The 18,567-nt window shown below is 46.7% G+C and overlaps 1 protein-coding gene across 2 annotated transcripts in view; it reads left to right on the top strand.

The window, feature by feature from the left end:
* ASAP1 (ArfGAP with SH3 domain, ankyrin repeat and PH domain 1) overlaps positions 1 to 18,567 on the top strand; it is a 327,644-nt gene that overhangs the window by 53,651 nt on the left and 255,426 nt on the right. For both annotated transcript variants that reach the window (XM_043483127.1, XM_043483126.1), the window contains exon 3: positions 16,128 to 16,254. In XM_043483127.1, coding sequence (XP_043339062.1) covers positions 16,128 to 16,254 — 127 coding nt within the window. The remainder of the gene's footprint in view (positions 1 to 16,127; positions 16,255 to 18,567) is intronic.

Below are 18,567 nucleotides of genomic sequence, written 5' to 3'. Positions count from 1 at the left end.
CCAAAAATACTGTACCAACTTGCTGTTGGGTTATAAATAATACACTGACTGGGACGTGACACATCTGTGTTTTGTAAACAAATAAACAACAAAACTGCGATTCTTTGTCAACTGAGAAAGACCACTACCAATTTTCTTTCTGGCAGGGAAGATAATTTGGGAATTTTAAATAAATGTTCTGGAAAGACTGGGCAGAACATTGATTTTAAAGCAAAGAAGTCTTTGATCTTTATCATCTTATTTCCTGTTTAGAATCTGTTCTGTCTCTTCTCTCTTAACCAAATTGTGCAAAGGTTGTGTAAATAAATTTGCTTCTTCAGAAAGACAGTCTGTGGACGCCTGTTGGCTCCTCTGTGGCTGTGTTTCTAAAGCAATTCCTGAGATGAATTTAAGTACTTATAATATGTAATGCCTGTACTTGGCAAATTGAGACTGGTCTCTTCGCTGATTCTATAATTCCACAAAATAGGACTCAATGCCTGTCTTCAGGATAATTCAATAGAATCTCTATGCCTCTGAATATAGAGTCTAATATATAGGACAAAATGACTCTGGTAGATTGCTTCAAATTTGACCACTTATATTAGCTGTTTTTATACATTCTTAGTTGGTTAAGTATGTTCATAGTTTCAATATAAAAGCTCAGATTATATTTCAGCTGCATGTGAAGAAAAATCCGAATAATATTAGCAATTTGTGTCCCCCGCCCCGCCCCCCAACGCCTCTTTCTCCCAGACCAAAGAAACCTGGAGATAGTTGGTGCCTCCATGATTATCAGGCACCCAACCTGATTCTGTCTTACTGGTTAAACCATCCCTAGCATTTTATCTCATGATTCAGAATGGCTGCTGGAGTGTCAGTCATCACATCTGCATTCCAGGCAGCAGTATGGAAGAAGAAGGGTAGGATAGCAGGGGTATTCCTCCAGCAGAAGTAACTCCTTTCAAAGCATTTCCTCAAAGGCCTTCCTATACTTCAGCTTACATCTTACTGGTTAGACTTAGGCACACAACCAACCATACCAGCTATAGTGGAGGCTGAAAGATGAGTCTTTTGGCTGAACACATTTCTCACCTGAATCAAATGGGGCTCTGTTACTGAAGAAAGGCGACAAAACCAGTAGTCCCTGCCACATTCAGCAAGGTACTATCTGTACAAAGAATGCAGTGGAAAGAGCTTGAACTTGGAATTCAGACAGACTTGTGTTCAAACCTTAGTTCCTCTACTTACTGGCTGCAGCACCACTTCTTTGAGCCTCAGTTTCCTACCCATGAAACACGTGGCGAGTAATAGCTACTTTTTAGAGTTGTCATAAGGTTTAAACAAAACCGTTGCATAGATCGCCTTGTACGTGTGTGTGTGCATGTTGAGTTGTGTCCGACTCTTTGCGACCCCATGAATGGTAGCCCGCCAGGCTCCTCTGTCCATGGAATTTTCCAGGCTAGAATACTGGAGTGGGTTGCCATTTCCTCTTCCAGGAGATCTTCCTGACCCAGGGGTTGAACGTGCATCTCTTGTATCTCCTGCATTGGCAAGTAGATTCTGTGCCACCTGGGAAGCCCTGTACATAGTAGGTACTGAATGATTATAGTGGTTAATATTATAAATGAGTAAGTTGTGCCTTCTTCCTGCATCAGCATAGTATCTTAAAAATTGCCATAGCATAAAATTTACCCTTTTAAAATGTCCAATTCACTGGGTTTAGTGTATTCACAGAGTTATATAACCATCACCATGATCTAACTCCAAAACATTTTCACCACTCCCCCAATCTTGTATCCACTGAGTCACTCCTTCTCCCCTTCCCCTAGACCCTGGCAACCATTAGTAAGCTTTCTGTTTCTATGGATTTGCCTTCTCTGAACATTTTGTGTAAATGGAATCATACACTGTGAATATGAATCAATAGTTGTGATCCTTTGTGTCTTTCACTTAGCATAGTGTATTTTCACGTTTAATCCCTGTAGTAGCATGTATCAATACTTTCTTCCCTTTTTGTGGCTGAGTAATATTCCGTTGCATGAATGTACCACAATTTGTTTATCCAGTTGTCTGTTGGAAATTTAGGTTGTTTCCACTATTTGACTGTTATGACTAATGCTGCTGTGATATATGTAAGTTTTTGCCTGAATGTGTGTTTTCCTTTCTCTTTGATATATACTGAAGAAGGGAATTGGTGGGTCGTGTGGTGGTGGTCACATTATATTTAACCTTTTGAGGAAACGCCATGGTGTTTCCCAAAGATATTTTACATCCCCACTAACAATGTATGTCGAACTCGGGTCTCCCGCATTGCAAGCAAACTCTTTACGGTCTGAGCCAGCCTTTAATGGCTGACATTGTATGAGGGTTCCAGTTTCTCCACCTCCTCTCCAAGTCTTGTTACTTTCCAGCTTTTTTTTTTTTTTTAATAGCCACACCTAGTGGCTGTGAAATGGTGTTTCATTGTGGTTTTGATTTGCATTTCCCCAATGACTAGTGATACTGAGCATCTTTTTTTCCACATGCATGTTATCCATTTTTATATCTTTTTCAGAGAAATGTTCATTTGAGTCCTTTGCCCATTAAAAAATTAATTTCATTTCTCATTGTTGAACTTTAAGAGTTTATATATTTGGGGGGGACTTCCCTGGTGTTTCAGTGGTTAAGAATCTGTCTTCCAGTACAGGGGATACAGGTTCAGTCCCTAGTAGGGGATCTAAGATGCCGCACGGCGTGGGGCAACTAAGCCCATGTGCTGCAAATAAAGAAAGCCCTTGCAACACGACAAAGACTCAGTGCAGCCAAATTTTTTTTTTAAGTTTATATATTTTGGATACTAGACTCTTATCAGATATATGATTTGCAAGTATTTTCTCCCATTCTGTTATGTAAGTAAGTGAGTGATAGTTACTCAGTTGTGTCTAGCTCTTTGCGATCCCATGGATGGTAGCCCTTCAGGCTCCTCTGTCCATGGAATTCTCCAGGCAAGAATACTGAAGTAGATAGTCTTCCCCTTCTCCAAGGGATCTTCCCGACTCAGGGACTGAACCTGAGTCTCCTGCATTGCAGGCAGATTCATGTGTATTACCTAATTTGTTCTTTTTAATAATCTTTTGAAGTGGATATCAGTATCCCCATTTTACAGATAAGGAAGCTGAGGCTCTGAGGCCATGAAGAGCTTCCCCAGGGTAACACATCTACTAACTGAAGGTGGTACTGGAAACCAGGAAAAGACTAGCCAGAGCTCTTTTTGTTTTATTGGTAGAAACCCATCTCAGACCAACTTAGGCTGAAAAAAGAAGTATCAGTTCAGTTCAATTCAGTCGCTCAGTCATGTCTGACTCTTTGAGACCCCATAGACGGCAGCACACCAGGCCTCCCTGTCCATCATCAACTCCCGAGAGTTTACTCAAACTCATGTCCATTGAGTCGGGGATGCCATCCAACCATCTCATCCTCTGTCGTCCCCTTCTCCTCCCACCTTCAATCTTTCCCAGCACCAGGGTCTTTTCACATGAGTCAGTTCTTTGCATTAGGTGGCCAAAGTATTGGAGCTTCAGCTTCAGCATCAGTCCTTCCAATGAATATTCAGGATTGATTTCCTTTAGGATGGACTGGTTGGATCTCCTTGCTGTCCAAGGGACTCTCAAGAGTCTTCTCCAAAACCACAGTTCAAAAGTGTCAATTCTTCAGGGCTCAGCTTTCTTTCTAGTCCAACTCTCACATCCATACATGACTGCTGGAAAAACCGTAGCTGCTCACATACCTGGAAAGTCTAGGATTGGCAGCAGGCATGGGAAAGATTCTGGGATCCACTGATTCAAGTGATGTCACCAGGCTCTTCCTCTCTCCCCCTCCTTCCTCCCTCCATCTCTTGCTGACTTTGGTTTGCATCATCCTTAGGCAAGCTCTCTTATGTGTGGCAAAGATGCACATGTACTAAGTCGCTTCGGTCACGTCTGACTCTTTGCTACTCTGTGAACTGTAGCCCGCCAGGCTTCTCTGTTCATGGGATTCTCCAGGCAAGAATACTGGAGTGGGTTGCCATGCCTGCCGCCAAGGGATCTTCCTGACCCAGGGATCGAATCCACGTCTCTTGTCTCCTGCATTGGGAGGCAGATTCTTTACAACTAGCGCCACCTGGGAAGCCCTGGCAAAGATAGTCATCAGTAACTAAAGGCTTCCTAAGCTTTCTGAGTTGCTGCTGCTGCTGCCGCTAAGTCGCTTCAGTTGTGTCTGACCCTGTGCGACCCCATAGACGGCAACCCACCAGGCTCCCCGTCCCTGGGATTCTCCAGGCAAGAACACTGGAGTGGGTTGCCATTTCCTTCTCCAATGCATGAAAGTGAAAAGGGAAAGGGAAGTCACTCAGTCGTGTCCGACTCCTAGCGACCCCGTGGACTGCAGCCCACCAGGCTCCTCCGTCCATGGGATTTTCCAGGCAAGAGTACTGGAGTGGGGTGCCATTGCCTTCTCCAAGCCCTTTGAGCTAGACCTGGAGAAAAGGCACATTGTTGTTGACTCTGGCTTCCATATCAGACCTCCTTACGCTCCCTGACTGACCTTGCTTGAGTGTGATGCCTATCAGAATACACATCGATGCTGTGCCCAGAGCTCTGGGATGTTCTGGACAGCTTGGCCCAGCCCTTTGGGTGGGAATATGGCAACACATGAGTGACAGTCTCCGGAGAATCGTGTGGACTTATGAGGATGTGTAGGGCGGACAAAAATTATAGTCAGTGTTCTTCAAGGTCTGTCTGGAACTGCAGAGTTCAAGATGCATAAATTTCTTGGGGTTAAATGAAGGTTAATTCCCAAAGCCAAAGAATAGGGGAAAAGTCAGTTTACTCACAAAAGAAGAACAAAAGATAATTGAAAATAATCATTTCCACATCTAATCAACAGTGAACTCTCTGCTGTCCACTTAAACACAGCCATTTTATAAATGAGTTTGTATAATACCTCTAAGTCTCTAAGACCTGAACAAAGAGACTAATTTTTCAAAAACAATACACAAAATAAAAAACAGGAAACAGAAGCTAGATGTTTGTGTCAGAAGCTTAGCCAGCAATTGTAGAGTTTTTTGGGTTTTTTTTTTTTTAAATTAGAGCCCCTAGTGTGATTTGGAATGTTCACATTTGAGAAAGACGTTAACCAAATAGCATATGCTAGGAAGAAAACTCTGCAGTGGGTGGGCAGTTTTCTTTTTTCAAATAGAGCGATGCCCTACATTTGACATAATTACAGGAAAATTCTGTTATAATACAGCTCATTGTTATGTGGGTTCAAATACTTGTAGGTGAAATCATATTTTTGAAAAGCAACAACTGGGTACTGTGATAGATTCATATAATGTAGGGTGCTCATAACAGAGGCCCCCAACGCGGAAGTAATGACCTCCAGACTGTTCTTGGCTTACAAGTAGATCTTGAGGTAGAGCTGGTGTTTGGGGTTGGTTGTAACACTGATATAAGAAAAGAATTCATCAAATTGTAGGATGTTATTGCCCTCGGACCTCAGAGAGTGTCTGCCCTGGGTTCCTGGGAAATGAGACCAAAGGAGGTGAGATGATTTGGCTGAGGAAGGGAAGCTGACCTCCCTGGCAATGCCATGTTCCGTCTCAGTGCTAAAGTTGCAGACAACTGTCATTTATCAAATTTTTCTTCTTGAGTAGTGTTTCAGATGATAGGCAGCTTTGAAAAGCTGCTCATAACAGTGGGTCTAGCCAGGCTTTGAGCAAATCAGAGATACATGAAAGGACCTTTTTTTGGATTCCACATGCATAGGTCACATAGCTGAAAGACACATTTATTTCCTGTTTGAGTTTTTTGAACATTTTGGCAGTTGTGCTGCAGACCTGTATCTCTACCTACGTGTGAGCACAGGGGCTATATCTTGTGTGTCCTTTTGGCTCCTGAAGAGTCTAGCATAGGACCTGCTCCGAAGACAAATAATGGTATTAGTAGCTAATATTTACTCATCATTTACTATATACCAATACATCTTGCATAGATTATCTCATTTATACCTCACAACAGCCTTAGAAGAGAGATCATCTTTTAAAGGACATCTTCCTTTGAAACCACATTAAGTAGCTGACATTACGTAGGCCTACGGTTAACCATCCCTATTAGGTGGAAGGGCTGGGATTTGAACCCAGGCAATCTGAATCCAGATCAGGCATTCTTAAACCTCTGAAAGGATTGTAGTGCTGCTCAGTAACTGCAAATGGAATTGAACCAATGGGTTCCAACCTAAATACCTCTGCATCCATTGAGGAATGTCCTCAGGGACTCGGGGACAATGGTCTTATCTCTGAAAATGTCCCACAAGGAATGAGTCAGTCTGGGAGAGTAAAGTGGGTTTGGGAGAAGGAGAAACCTCACTTACCCTGGGATGATCCTGTAGGGCTGCCCTGGGTTGGGTGAGGGGAAGGTTATTTACCAAAACATCACTGACTCCCAATGTTCTGGTCATGGAAACATCGCCTTATCTCTTGTGACTTCTAACCTTTTAAAAAGAGTCACTTAAGAAGGGAAATGACAATTCACTCCAGTATTGTTGCCTGGAGAATCCCATGGCCAGAGGAGCCTGGGGGGTTACAGTCCATGGGGTTGCAAAGAGTCGGTCTACCACACACACAGAAGGAAGGGCACAGGGCTGGGAGGGGCGGACGTAGAAGGTTCTTGATTGCTGTCACGTTTCTAGCTTAGTTTTTGGAGAGCAAGAAAGAAGAGAAGGAGGCAAGACAATGATGAAAGGGGGTGGGTATGACTTTGGTCTTCGACTGTACTCACAGCCTTCTTGCTCAAAATTAGGAGAGGAGTGGTAGTTAAGTAATCTTATGCCAAATTTTATGTAGTTAGAATTTTAAAAGTTGTAAATGGTAGGCCAATGTCTATAGGCATTCCTTGACACTGTGACGCAAAGACCATCGTAATCCATTCTTAAATGGCAGTTTCACATATTTTTTCTTCAGGCAAGGTCTTTTAATGCCTTCCTTGAAATGTAAGGTAGAGGAGTGGGGCAACCCTTGGGAAGCAGGATACCTGGGATCTCAGAATTCCCCACAATTCTGCCAGGGGATACTGAGCAAATTCATTTAACCAGTGAAGAACCTGTCCCCTCATCTGAAAAATGAAAGGGTTGTTAACCATATTATCCCTGAAATTCTTTCCAACTCTGGTAGCTTTCTGATGATGTCAGAAACTTTTTTATTTTTTTGTATCCACTCTTTTTTTAAATTTATTTATTTTAATTGGAGGCTAATTACTTTACAATATGGTGGTGGTTTTTGCCATACATTCACATGAATCAGCCATGGGTGTACATGTGTCCCCATCCTGACCTCCTACCCACCTCCCTCCCCAGCCCATCCCTCAGGGTCGTCCCAGTCTACCAGCCCTGAGCACCCTGTCTCATGCATCAAACCAGGACTGGCGACCTATTTCACATATGATAACATACATGCAGAAACTCTTAAGAACCAGGATTCCTCATTTCAGTTGTCCTCTTCCAATTCCTCTCACACCCCTCCCCCATCATAAATGTTCATCCAGTCATTCATTCTTCCTTCCATCTGTTCAAGAAGCATCTCTTAAGCACCTGGGTCTCTGAGACTGTAACAGCAAATGGAAAACCCTCGAGTCTCAAGGACCTCACAGTCTTGCTGGAGAAATAGAAATATTTGGAAAATGGTGCTGTGAAAAAGGGTCATTAAAAAAAAGACATGTTGTCCGCCTGAGACAGCACAGAAGTGGGCATGAGTAAGTGTGAGCCTCCAAACTGAACTAAGACAAATTCATCAGAAAAAAAGAAAAGAAACCTGAAGGTTTTCTAAGTGTTTCTCTTTTTTCAGGTGATGATTTCTTTTTCAGAAACAAATTAAGGCTTAAAATCCCTCGCTCCTATAGGAGGCAAGTTTTTAGGAACCCCATATAACACCACCATTTTTCTTCCCTGGATGTTGTTTTATTTATATTAGGAAAGATGTAGCTCATAAAAAAGAGCCGGCTCAATCCAAAACACGTTTATCAGGGGCCCACAGGGAACGTGTATGAGGCAGCGCCTTCTGTGGGGAAGAAAAAGCCTGCAGGGTTTGGATTCAGGCCGGCTGTGAATAGTGATTCTGTTTATTAGCTGTAGTCCTTAAGGAGATTGTGCACGTATCTCAACAGACAGCATGGCCCCTCACTAGGCCACTGGGGGGGATTTCAGGAGATGGTGCTTATAAAATGCCAAGCCTGGGGCTCTAGGAATCTCTTGTCCCTCCCTTAGATCTTCAGGGATGTGGGTAATACCAAGAAGGATACAATGTACCACCCCCCTTCCCCCCAGGGATGGACAGTCTGGGAGTTCTGCAGTGCAGGAAACTCGGTAGGAAGACGAAATCCTGAGCCGCTCCCTGCCACTAGCAGCGCTGTTCGTCACTGGGGAAGTTCTCATCTCTCCACGTGTAGGGAGTCTTAGGTCCTTCCCAATGGTGCCAACAGTCTTCATACAAAGTAAGAGAGAGGCTGTATTGTGGAATTCCCTGGTGGCTCAGTGGATAAGAATCTGCCTGCCAGTGCGGGGGCCATGGGTTCGACCCCAGGTCTGGGAAGATCCCACGTGCCTCAGAGCAGCTAAGCCTGTATGCCACAAGTAGAGAGTAGCCCCTGCAACTAGAGAAAGCCTGTGTGTAGCAGCAAAGACCCAGCACAACCAAAAATAAATAAAATGATGTATATATGAATAAAATTATATATATAGATAGATAAATAAAGGGAGGCTATATTGCAAATATCCCTGTAAGGATTAATTCCAAATGTAGTAATGGAGCAATGGGAGTGCTCTCCACTCGGAAATCAACCCTAAATATTCACTGGATGGACTAATGCTGAAACTGCAATACTTTGGCCACTTGATTCGAAGAGCTGACTCATTGGAAAAGACCCTGATGCTGGGAAGGTTTGAGGGCAGGAGGGGAAGGGGGCGACAGAGGATGAGATGGTTGGATGGCATCACCGACTCAATGGACATGAGTTTGAGAAAACTCTGGGAGATAGCGAAGGACAGGGAAGCCTGGTGTGCTGCAGTCCATGGGGCTCTCAAAGAGCCTGACACGATTCATCGACTGAACAACAACTCCACTCCAGCCATTACTTTGCCTTTGAGTTGGGTTTGTAACAAGTTCCCCCGGAGGAAAAAAGATGACGCACAGGCTCTGACAGAAGAGCATCCAAGGGCTGTGGACCCATTGTCAGGAGGCTAATCACACGGGCTGTGAAATCAAACCAGTCACTCTCCTCCACTTGCCAAGGTGACCTCTAAGCTCCAGGTTCCTCCCAGGTATAAAATGGGGTTAATACCAGTGCCTGCTCTATGGTGGCTGTTGAGTATGAAATGAGGGTATGCCTGCAGCAATGCAGAATCATGCAGAGCATATAACAAGCCCAGCATTTACTAGTTGATGTTATTATTCCTTTACAGGACAGAACAGAAATACATTCCTGACTTCTTTCAGTTGATATATCCACCAGGATTCTGAGTCTTCTGGGTCCCCAGCACTCTGCCTGACTCTTCTTCCTACCCCTGACCGAAAAAACAGCCAGGGAAGCAGGGTTGGGGGTAGAACAGAGAGTAGTTTATCGTCTCCAAATAAATCATGTTCTCCTCCTTACTCGCTGGGAACACTCTAGTGGCTTTTACTTGGAGTATTTACATTAAGTTCATTGGAGACTAGAATAGGCTTTTTTTTCCTTACTTGAGAGAATATAAGTATACTTGGGAAGCACTCATACAAGGCACATGAGTGAAGCAGTCTGCTGCTGAGGTCGAATATGGCAACGTGAGCCCGACAGCAAAACACATGCCCGACAGTAAAACACATGGAATCCAGTGCCTCTTTCCCTCTCCCTGTACCCCCAGCCCCATCCCCCGCCCACTGCTTTCCATTCTTCTAGCACTTTGTTAAGATGATAGAAAACAAATACATAAGTTATCAGGTGAAATAAGGAACAAACAATACTTATTTTGATTGCCTGATGAGAAGGGCATCTAATGGAGTAGTACTCTGTGAATTACTGTTGAGAACTTGATTTTTGCAGGTAGTAGAAGAAGCCCAGGATTTCATCTCCTGGGCACTGGGACATTAACTTGCAGTGAGATCTCACCGGGTCTTTTTTTTTTTCCCCCAGCCATGCCCTATGGCATGTGGGACCTTAGTTCCCCAACCAGGGATCAAATCCGAGTTTGATGCATTGGAAGCATGGAATCTTAACCACTGAACCGCCAGGGAAGTCCCTTGGTTTCCATTATTGTAATACTCCCACATCGGGACGGTTACGTGGATGAATTCAGACACTGCCTATATAACCAGGGCGGCGCCTGGCTCAGAACAAAAGCTCAGAAAGTCCTATCCCACATCTCACTAGTCTCGAGTTTCTCTCCAGTAAGTTTAGTATAATCATACTTGGGACTTCCCTGGAAGTCCAGCTGTTAAGACTTAACTCTTCAATGCAGGTTTGATTCCTTGTGGGGGAGGAAACGGGGGAAAGAGGGGCTACAATCTTACATGCCTCAAGGCCAAAAACCAAAGCATAAAACAAGCAGTATTGTAACAAATTCAATAAACACTTTAAAAATTATCCATATTAAAAAATCTTTATAAAAAAAAAGATAATCATACCTACATTATAAAGTTGTCATGAGGTTTAAAGAAGGATATGTGTGTCCACAATGCTATACTTAGCAAGGCGTCAGGTACATTGTAGGTTTCAGTAAATTTTAGGGGGGAAGGAATATCAGAATTTTTATCTTCAGATCAAGCTTTCAGTATTCCCATAATACCTGAGAACTGTCATCTACTTATGATCCCTCAGACCCTGGCTAAGCACCTTATATGCTATAGCTCATGAAATTCTCAGAGCACTGAGACATAGTTACTAACATTGCCCCCAGTTTGCAGATGTGAAAACTGAGACTCAGAGATGTGAATTACTTCAACAAGATCTAATAGCTGCTACATGGTAGAGATGTGAGGCCAAGTCTTTCTCATGAGAATCATCCTATAACTCATGCTCTTATGAAACAAATGCCTATTCTACCCTCTAGAAGTTGCCTTGGTTAGAATATCCTTCTTTACAGGAACTGTGTTCCACGAAAACCAGGCTTTTACGGCCTCAGCTCTCTTCTGATCCTCATTGGTATTCATTCTGTTTGACTCTAGAGACTGTTTCTTTACTTCCAAAATCCATCGTTGATGGATCTGACCTCACAAGGGATACTTACAGTAATAAGCAGTTTCTAAAGACGATCCCCACATCTGAGATTCCAGACTTTGGGAATTACTGTACAGTTTCCCCTTCCCTCTCTTCCTTCCTCCGCCAGGTGACTAATTTAGGGAGAGATCTGAGTCCTGGAATGAAAAGAGATGTATTCATGGTCATACTTCACATAAAAAGGGAGTTCAAAGGGAATTGACATTGGTTGATAATTTGCTATGCATCAACTGCTTTATCCACAGCTTCTCAATTTATTTCACTTAACAACCTGTAACATAGTCATTTTATTACTATACTGATTTCACAGATGAGACAACAATGCATTATTAGAAGTGACAAAGTGCAGATTCAAACCCAGATCCAAGTAACACAAAGCATATTCTCTTCCTACACTATCCCATTGCCCTGCCCCATGAAGGCACTTGGAGCCTTTGATGAATGCTATAATTCCATCTTGTCAGCCTGGGCCACTTTCTAGGCATGTGAATAAGATCACCGATAGCTCTTCTTGGTTTCTTTTTTCCCCCTTCTATTTTTTTGGCTGTGCGCAGCATGTGGGATCTTAGTTCCCCGACCAGGGGTCGAACACGTGTTCCCAGCAGTGGAAGCTCTGTGTCTTAATAACTGCACCACCAGGAAAGTTCCTGGTTTCTTGTGCCCAGAAAGGACCCCACACTTCCTCCGCACTCTCCCACCCCTGGTACATTGTCAGCTATCTTGCAAATGCATCACCTTGGTTGTTAGGCAGATAGATGAGTGAAGCCTGCAACTGGGAATAGCCAATTCCCTGATGCCTGTGGGGTCACTAGTGTCCTTGCTGACCAGGAGAATAAGCCACCACTATTCTTATCCCTGCTTTTCAAGGGGAAGAAAAGCATTCTGTAAGGACCATTCTTATCTCATCAGCAGTGCTCAGAGTAACAAACAGGCTTGAGGAGTGCAAGGGTGCAGAACAGCATTGGATGGGGGTGATGATGATGACGAAAGAGATGATGCACACTTTAGACAAAACTGGGTGTGCATGAGTATGTGTGTGTGTTTTTCCTGGCTCCAAGAATGATGATGTGTGTTTCTGAGCGGGCTTCCCTGGTGGCTGAGTGGTAAAGAATCCGCCTGCCAATGCAGGAGACATGGGTTCAATCCCTGGGTTGGGAAGATCCCCTGGAGAAAGAATTGGCAACCCACTCCAGAATTCTTGCCTGGCAAATCCCATGGACAGAGGAGCCTGGTGGGCTACAGTCCATGGGGTTGCAAAAGAGTTGTACATGACTTAGCAACTAAATAACAACAAATATTTCTGAGCAGCTCTGAACAAAGAAATCTAGTGTTTAAGTTTTGCCTGCATCAGACTCTATCCACAGAAGATAGCCAAGAGTGGTTTTCAGGGTGTTTGAGAAAATGAGAGGTGCAGATGGTTTGCCCTGGGGCATGGTTTCAAATTTTAAAAGGATTATGGCTCATGAACCCTAGAAATGGTGGGTGGAGGTGTGAATCTTTGAAATTCTAATTGCATACCAGTCTAAGGAGGTATATACTTTCCTGGGCACAAAATCTCATTGTTCACATATTCCTTTCTTGGCCAGGGGAGACAGGGAGGAGGAGCAGATATATAACATAATCTTCAAATGAAACTGAAACAACAATTGGTGGCAGCAGTTTGGACTCTGGTGAATGCCATCAAGAAAGCAATCCCCACTGTTTACCATCACAGTTAGCTTAGCTTGTTGTAATAATCTTTATTCCTTGCATCTGTAGAGCTGAGGGCAGACACAGACTCAGCTCCAGCTGGGAAGGATCTCTGTGGTCATTTTGACATACGCATCCCTTTATTTTATCAAAGTGAGGGCACTAAGGCCCAGGCTAACAGCATCAGTTATCAGGAGAGAAAGCTCTGGAATCCAGGCCTCCTGGAATTGAGGCAATTATTCACTGACTCCAGGCTTTTTAATAACAGCTCATATTTATCAAGTGTTTGCTCTAAGCCATGCATATGTGATAGAAGGAGCTACCAGCCCAGCAGGGATGACAGGTATTCGATGACAACTTGGAAGAGAGAGAAAGTGGAAATAATGCAAAATCAGAGTCTCAATTGATTTCCAGCCTAGGGGGTGGCCTTCTTGGAGTGGTTGGAAGGCTGGGTGCTGGGTGTTAGGCTCTCAACTGCTGCATGGGGATAAACATGGGGTTACTTGAGGCTCTTGGAGCTTAATGAGCACAAGCTAGTAGTGGCCATGGTTGTTCCCAAGTCACAGAACCTTCTAGGTGCAGGATGACCCAGTTAGTATATGGGAAAAGAGGTAGGGTTTTTTCTGGTGTCTCATATTCTGTCAGTAACAGCATGTGAACAAGTGACCTCCAGGTGTGGGTCTTAAATGCCTTCTGGCAGTCTCCCCAAAACCTCAACCTTGGTGTGTCCCAGTGCAGACTTTTAATGTAGAAGGAGGAGAAAGTGTGTACCTATTTGTTTCTTTGTTTTTTTTAGGATGCCTCTCAAAACTGATGTCTGAACACTTTGCCAGAGCAGGGTCTTTATTCCTGTATGCTGCCTTACCAAGGCCTTCCTCTCGTTAGCTGCAGTGCTTGCCTTCCTGACATTAATAAGCGCTTCCCCAGAGACACAGTGCAGGTTCAGGACAGCCAGCACAGGCAGACAAAACACCCTGAACTTGTACAATGGCTCTCCTGGGCACAGAGCACCTTCTCATCTGTTATCATTTACCAGCCTCATGGGGCTAGTGCCCTCTTCTTTCATGTTCATGGGAGGCAACTGAAGGCCAAGATCCCGTAGCTACCAGGATACCTGCAGAGGCAGCCCCTCATTCTCTTTTCTTCTTTTTATTGTTTATTTGGCTGCATCGGATCTTAGTTGTGGCACACAGGACCTTTGATCTTTGTTGCCACTGCAGCATCTTTTTAGCTGCGTCTCAGAAACTCTTTTGTTTGTGCCATGTGGGATCTAGTTCCCTGACCAGTTATGAAACCCAGGTCCCCTGCACTGGAGCGGGGATGTCTTGGTCCACCAGGAAAGTCCCTTCATTCTCTCTTCTGCTCTAGATGTCACTTTGTCAAGGAGGTTTTCTCTGCTCATTCCTCAAATGGTAGCTCCTGCATCGCTTGCCTACTCTGTATATACTTCACTTTATATTACATGTATATTGCTTGTCTGTTTCCCTTACTATTGTTGATGGAAGAGTAGCGGCATTGTCTGTTTCCGAATCTCCAGCGGCAGGAGGAGGGCGTTAGTAAACAGTTGTAAGCAGTGAGCGAGGAGATGCAGTTTTCATTTGACAATCACTCCTGGGTCCAATGCCCCTCCCTGCCAGTGGGCACTCTGTTGTGGTTTGGGGAAGGACCAGAGGACAGATAACTGTACAAGATCGCAGAACTCAATCCCAGAGGGGGCCCGGGGGCTAGACTTCTGCCCAGGTTGGTGAATTTGGGACTTTGTGAGCCGGCTCCAGTTGGCTCCAATTATAGGAGCCAATCCTCAGGCGCTTCCTAAGGGCCTAGTTGGTGTTTTTTTTTTTCTTTTTTAAACCAATTTGATCCGCAATCAGTGGTGAGAAATTAAATGGATTCTTTGGGCTAAGTAGATTGAGCAAAATAGCCATCTGCCAGGGCCGAGGAATGAGCAATCTGTTGGTAATTTTTCCGCTGAAATTTGGCACCTACTTAGCATTGTACACCATTTGCACCTCGGGAAATGCCTTTTACACCTCTTCCCCTCCTCTGTCCTTCGCGTTAAAAACAATAACAACAACAAAAGCCAGTATAAATGAAAGATTAGAAAACTGGGGTGGGGGTGGGGGAGAAAAACCTTCCTATGTCTTCACTTAGCACTTCAGCGGCTTCAGCAAACTGCACAAAACTAGCCTTCGGGGGGCTAGTGAGCGCCCTGCCAAGGGAGTGAGGCGGGCGGGCAAGCTGCAAGCCGGGCCCCAGAGGCCGCCGCCGCGCGCTCCTCTCGCCGGGCCCGCGACCCGCGCAGACGGAGGCGGCTCTCCGGGCCTCGCTTCCTGCACCCACACGGGGCTAAAAAAGAACGCGCACAACTTTTTTTTTGGTCCCCCTTCTTGCGAAACGCTCGCGTAAGGAGCTCGCCCAAGTAACCGCTCCGGGGGCGGCCCTGGGGACGCGGGCATTCGCCGCCCCGAGAGCCGCGCGGCCCGGGCCGCGGGTGGAGGGGCACACTGTCGGAGGGCTGCGCGGGGCTAGGGGGGGCCGCGGCGGGGCCTGGGCGGTGAGGGCGGGGCGGACCGGGGCGGGGCCTGGGCGGGGCTGAGGGCTGGCGTGGGCGGACCGGGCCGGTGTGGGCGGGGCGGGGTGGTGTGGGCGGGGCCGGGCCCCGCAGGGAGGGGGGCGCAGCGGCGCGTGCGCAGAGCACTTCCTTGTTTGTCCCCGTGACTGTCGCGGCAGCGCCGCCCGCCCGCCCGCCGCCCGCCTGCTCTCGGGAGCGTGTGTTCAGTCAGTCAGTGTCCGCGCTGCCGCCTGTCAGAGCGTGTGAGCAGGCAGCGCCGGCCCGCCGCGACCTGCCCGGCCCCGGACGCCCCCTCCCAGCCCCCCGCGAAGCATCCCCTCCCCCGTGGCCGGGCATGAGCAGAGCAAGGCGGGTAGCTGAGAGCTCCCAGCCTCGCGCGCCGCTCGGAGTTTGAAGGGCCCCGGGCCGATCGCTGATCGCGGCCGCCGCCGCCTCCTTTCTCGCCAGCCAGAGCTTTCTCGCGCCGCCGCCGCCGCCGGGATCGCAGCCGCGCCAGGCCGGGCGGCGGGTGGCGGGCTGCGTGCGGGGGGCGTTCATGAGCCGCCGGCCGGCCCGCGGCCCCGGGAGCCTGCGCCGTGACTCACCCCCCGCCCTCGCTTGTGTCTCGCCCCCTCCCCCGGCAGGATGCCGGACCAGATCTCCGTCTCCGAGTTCATCGCCGAGACCACCGAAGACTACAACTCGCCCACCACGTCGAGCTTCACTACGCGGCTGCACAACTGCCGGAACACCGTCACGCTGCTGGAGGAGGTAGGTCGGGGCCGGCGCCCTCCGCGCGCAGCCCTCCGAGGACCCCGGCCCGCCAGCCGGGACGCCTCGCCGCCTCGGCGCGCGGCCGCTGCCTCGCAGTTGCATTGCGTCGATTTCCGAGCCGGGGAGGAAGGGGACGTAAGGGGCCTGGGGGAGCCACACCCCCACTGCGGGACTCCCTCCAGCCCACCCCGCGGCCAGGTGATGGGCGGGGGACATAGGATGTGCAGCCCCCAGCTCCGTTTTCCCCCCGAGGCTAGAGGTGGGGAGAGGATTGAACAGGCTGTGGACAGCCCTAAGAAGAGGGAAGTCCTCTCCCTGGCTTGAGCCCTTCTGGGCGCTTTCCACATCATCCTGACCCTCTCGTAACCCGCCAAGTAGATGGTGTCAGGCCCCCGAGGGCAGAGGGAGGCAAAGCAACGTGACCAAGGTCACCAGCAAGGGACTGGGAGATGGTCAATTAATGGACCTCTCCACGGCCCGGCTTGGCCAGGCAGGCTGAGTTGCTTCGGCTAGGACTGGTGGAAAAACCCCAGAGAAATGAGAGGGCGCTCTGGCCGGGACTGCCTCCACCCCGGGATTCCTCCTCCTCTCTTGTCCTAAAGCCCTGGGTGGAAAGAGCTATCTATGCAGACTGGTCCCCACCCGTATCCCCTGGCTGGCTGGTTTGGTAGAGTCAGGCTGCTGCGCCAGCAGGACCTGCCCGTAGGGCACTCATAAGCTGTGAATGGATCCCCGAGGCCGATGCTGCCCCAAGGAGCTGGCCAGACAGGAAGAAGGGAGGCTTGAGATGCAGAAAGAATCTCTCCTCTTACCTAGGTCTCCAGGGAAAGCTTGTGGGTGCCTCCGACAGCGTCAAGAGCTTAGCAATTTCCTTTAAAATTTTAGGTGCATTAGTGATAGGGCCGAGTAGGTACATAAGGAAGAATCTGCAAGCCTGGGAGCTGGGAAGCCTCTGAACCTCCTCAAAAACGGGATATTTGCCCTGGAACTCTGCCCCATATGTAAGTGCCATAAAGTGCCGCTCCCTTCTCAACCCAAAAAAAGATAGCACTGGAGGAAGTTAGGAAGGCAGATCGTTTTCCCTGGGTGGATTCTTCTGTGGTTGGTTTATTTGAGGTTTGGGGAGCTCTTTCTGATCTAAGCTCCCCGCGGCTCCTCCTCTGTAATGCTAAGAAGCTTGGGCTTCTGTGAGCAGACTGCTCTTGATGCAGGCTGTGATACTTGTTCCTGGGCCAGGTTACACCCAGAACTGTGTGTGTACTCAGAAGCACCGGGGTCCTACATTTTAGGAGGGGAGAGGTTTCTGCTAGTGCTGGGTCCTGTTTTGCCAACCTGGTGCTGCAAATGAGTCTGGATGTTTTAGGCCAGTTGAGGTTGCTTCTGGATTCTCTCTGAAGTTAATGTTGGGTTATTGAACTGAATTTTGAAATTCAGTTGGAGAAGCACCATCTAACTAGGTTTGTTGAAAAGCCAGAGGTAAATGACTCTTTTTTCTTTGTTGTGGTTTTGTTTCTGTCACCTGTCTTGTCTGTTGAACCAGCCTGATGCTTGGTGTCTGGGATTAAGTGGACTTGCCAGGCATTCAACCCTATGACCAGTCTGTCCTTCACTTAATTGTGATGAATTGAAACATGTTGATGTGGAAGCATTTTGCATCCTTTTTTAGTACCTACTGTATATGCTTCTAAAGGATGTGATATTGGTTAGACTGAGGGGCTGTTTTCCTTCTAGATAAGTCCTTCAGGGCCTGCTGATGGAGCTGTCAATTATATTAACTTTTCCTTTCTGCACATTCAGATAATGTTACTGTATTCTGTTTGTGTGGGGTGTGATAAGGGTATGTGTATAGTTGGTGATGTTGTTTGTAGGGGTATGTGCCCATATTATGTGGCCACACTGAAGGATAGGGTTAGTGTTTTTAAATTATATGCAGCTGTTCTGGATCTTTGTTTGAGATTACTAAATTTAAAGGCAAATGCAGCTGATATATTTTTTGGTGGGCCATGCTGTTTTGCAAGGTTGGGTAGAAAAACAGACCCAGTCCTATGAACTTGAGAAGGAATTGGAACCAGGCTAGACGTTCAAAAGTGCCATGTTAGAGTTCATTGGTAATACTCAGGTTCTCAAGAATACAATAGTGATTGTTTCATCAAGAGCGGCACAATAATTTTGTAACTGTTTTTTCTGACTTTAGTACTGTCCTAGTCAAGAAGTCATTGTCCCCAATCTCCATCTTTTAATTCCTTAAAAAATTTTTTTTTAATTTATCTTATTATTATTTGTTTTGGCTGTGAACAGGCTTTCTGATTT

The sequence above is a fragment of the Cervus canadensis genome, chromosome 12 (assembly GCF_019320065.1).
Source record: "Cervus canadensis isolate Bull #8, Minnesota chromosome 12, ASM1932006v1, whole genome shotgun sequence".
NCBI classification, from domain to species: Eukaryota; Metazoa; Chordata; class Mammalia; order Artiodactyla; family Cervidae; genus Cervus; species Cervus canadensis.
The sequence above is the reverse complement of the archived record's forward strand: the minus strand, read 5'-3'. Positions and strand labels throughout refer to the sequence as shown.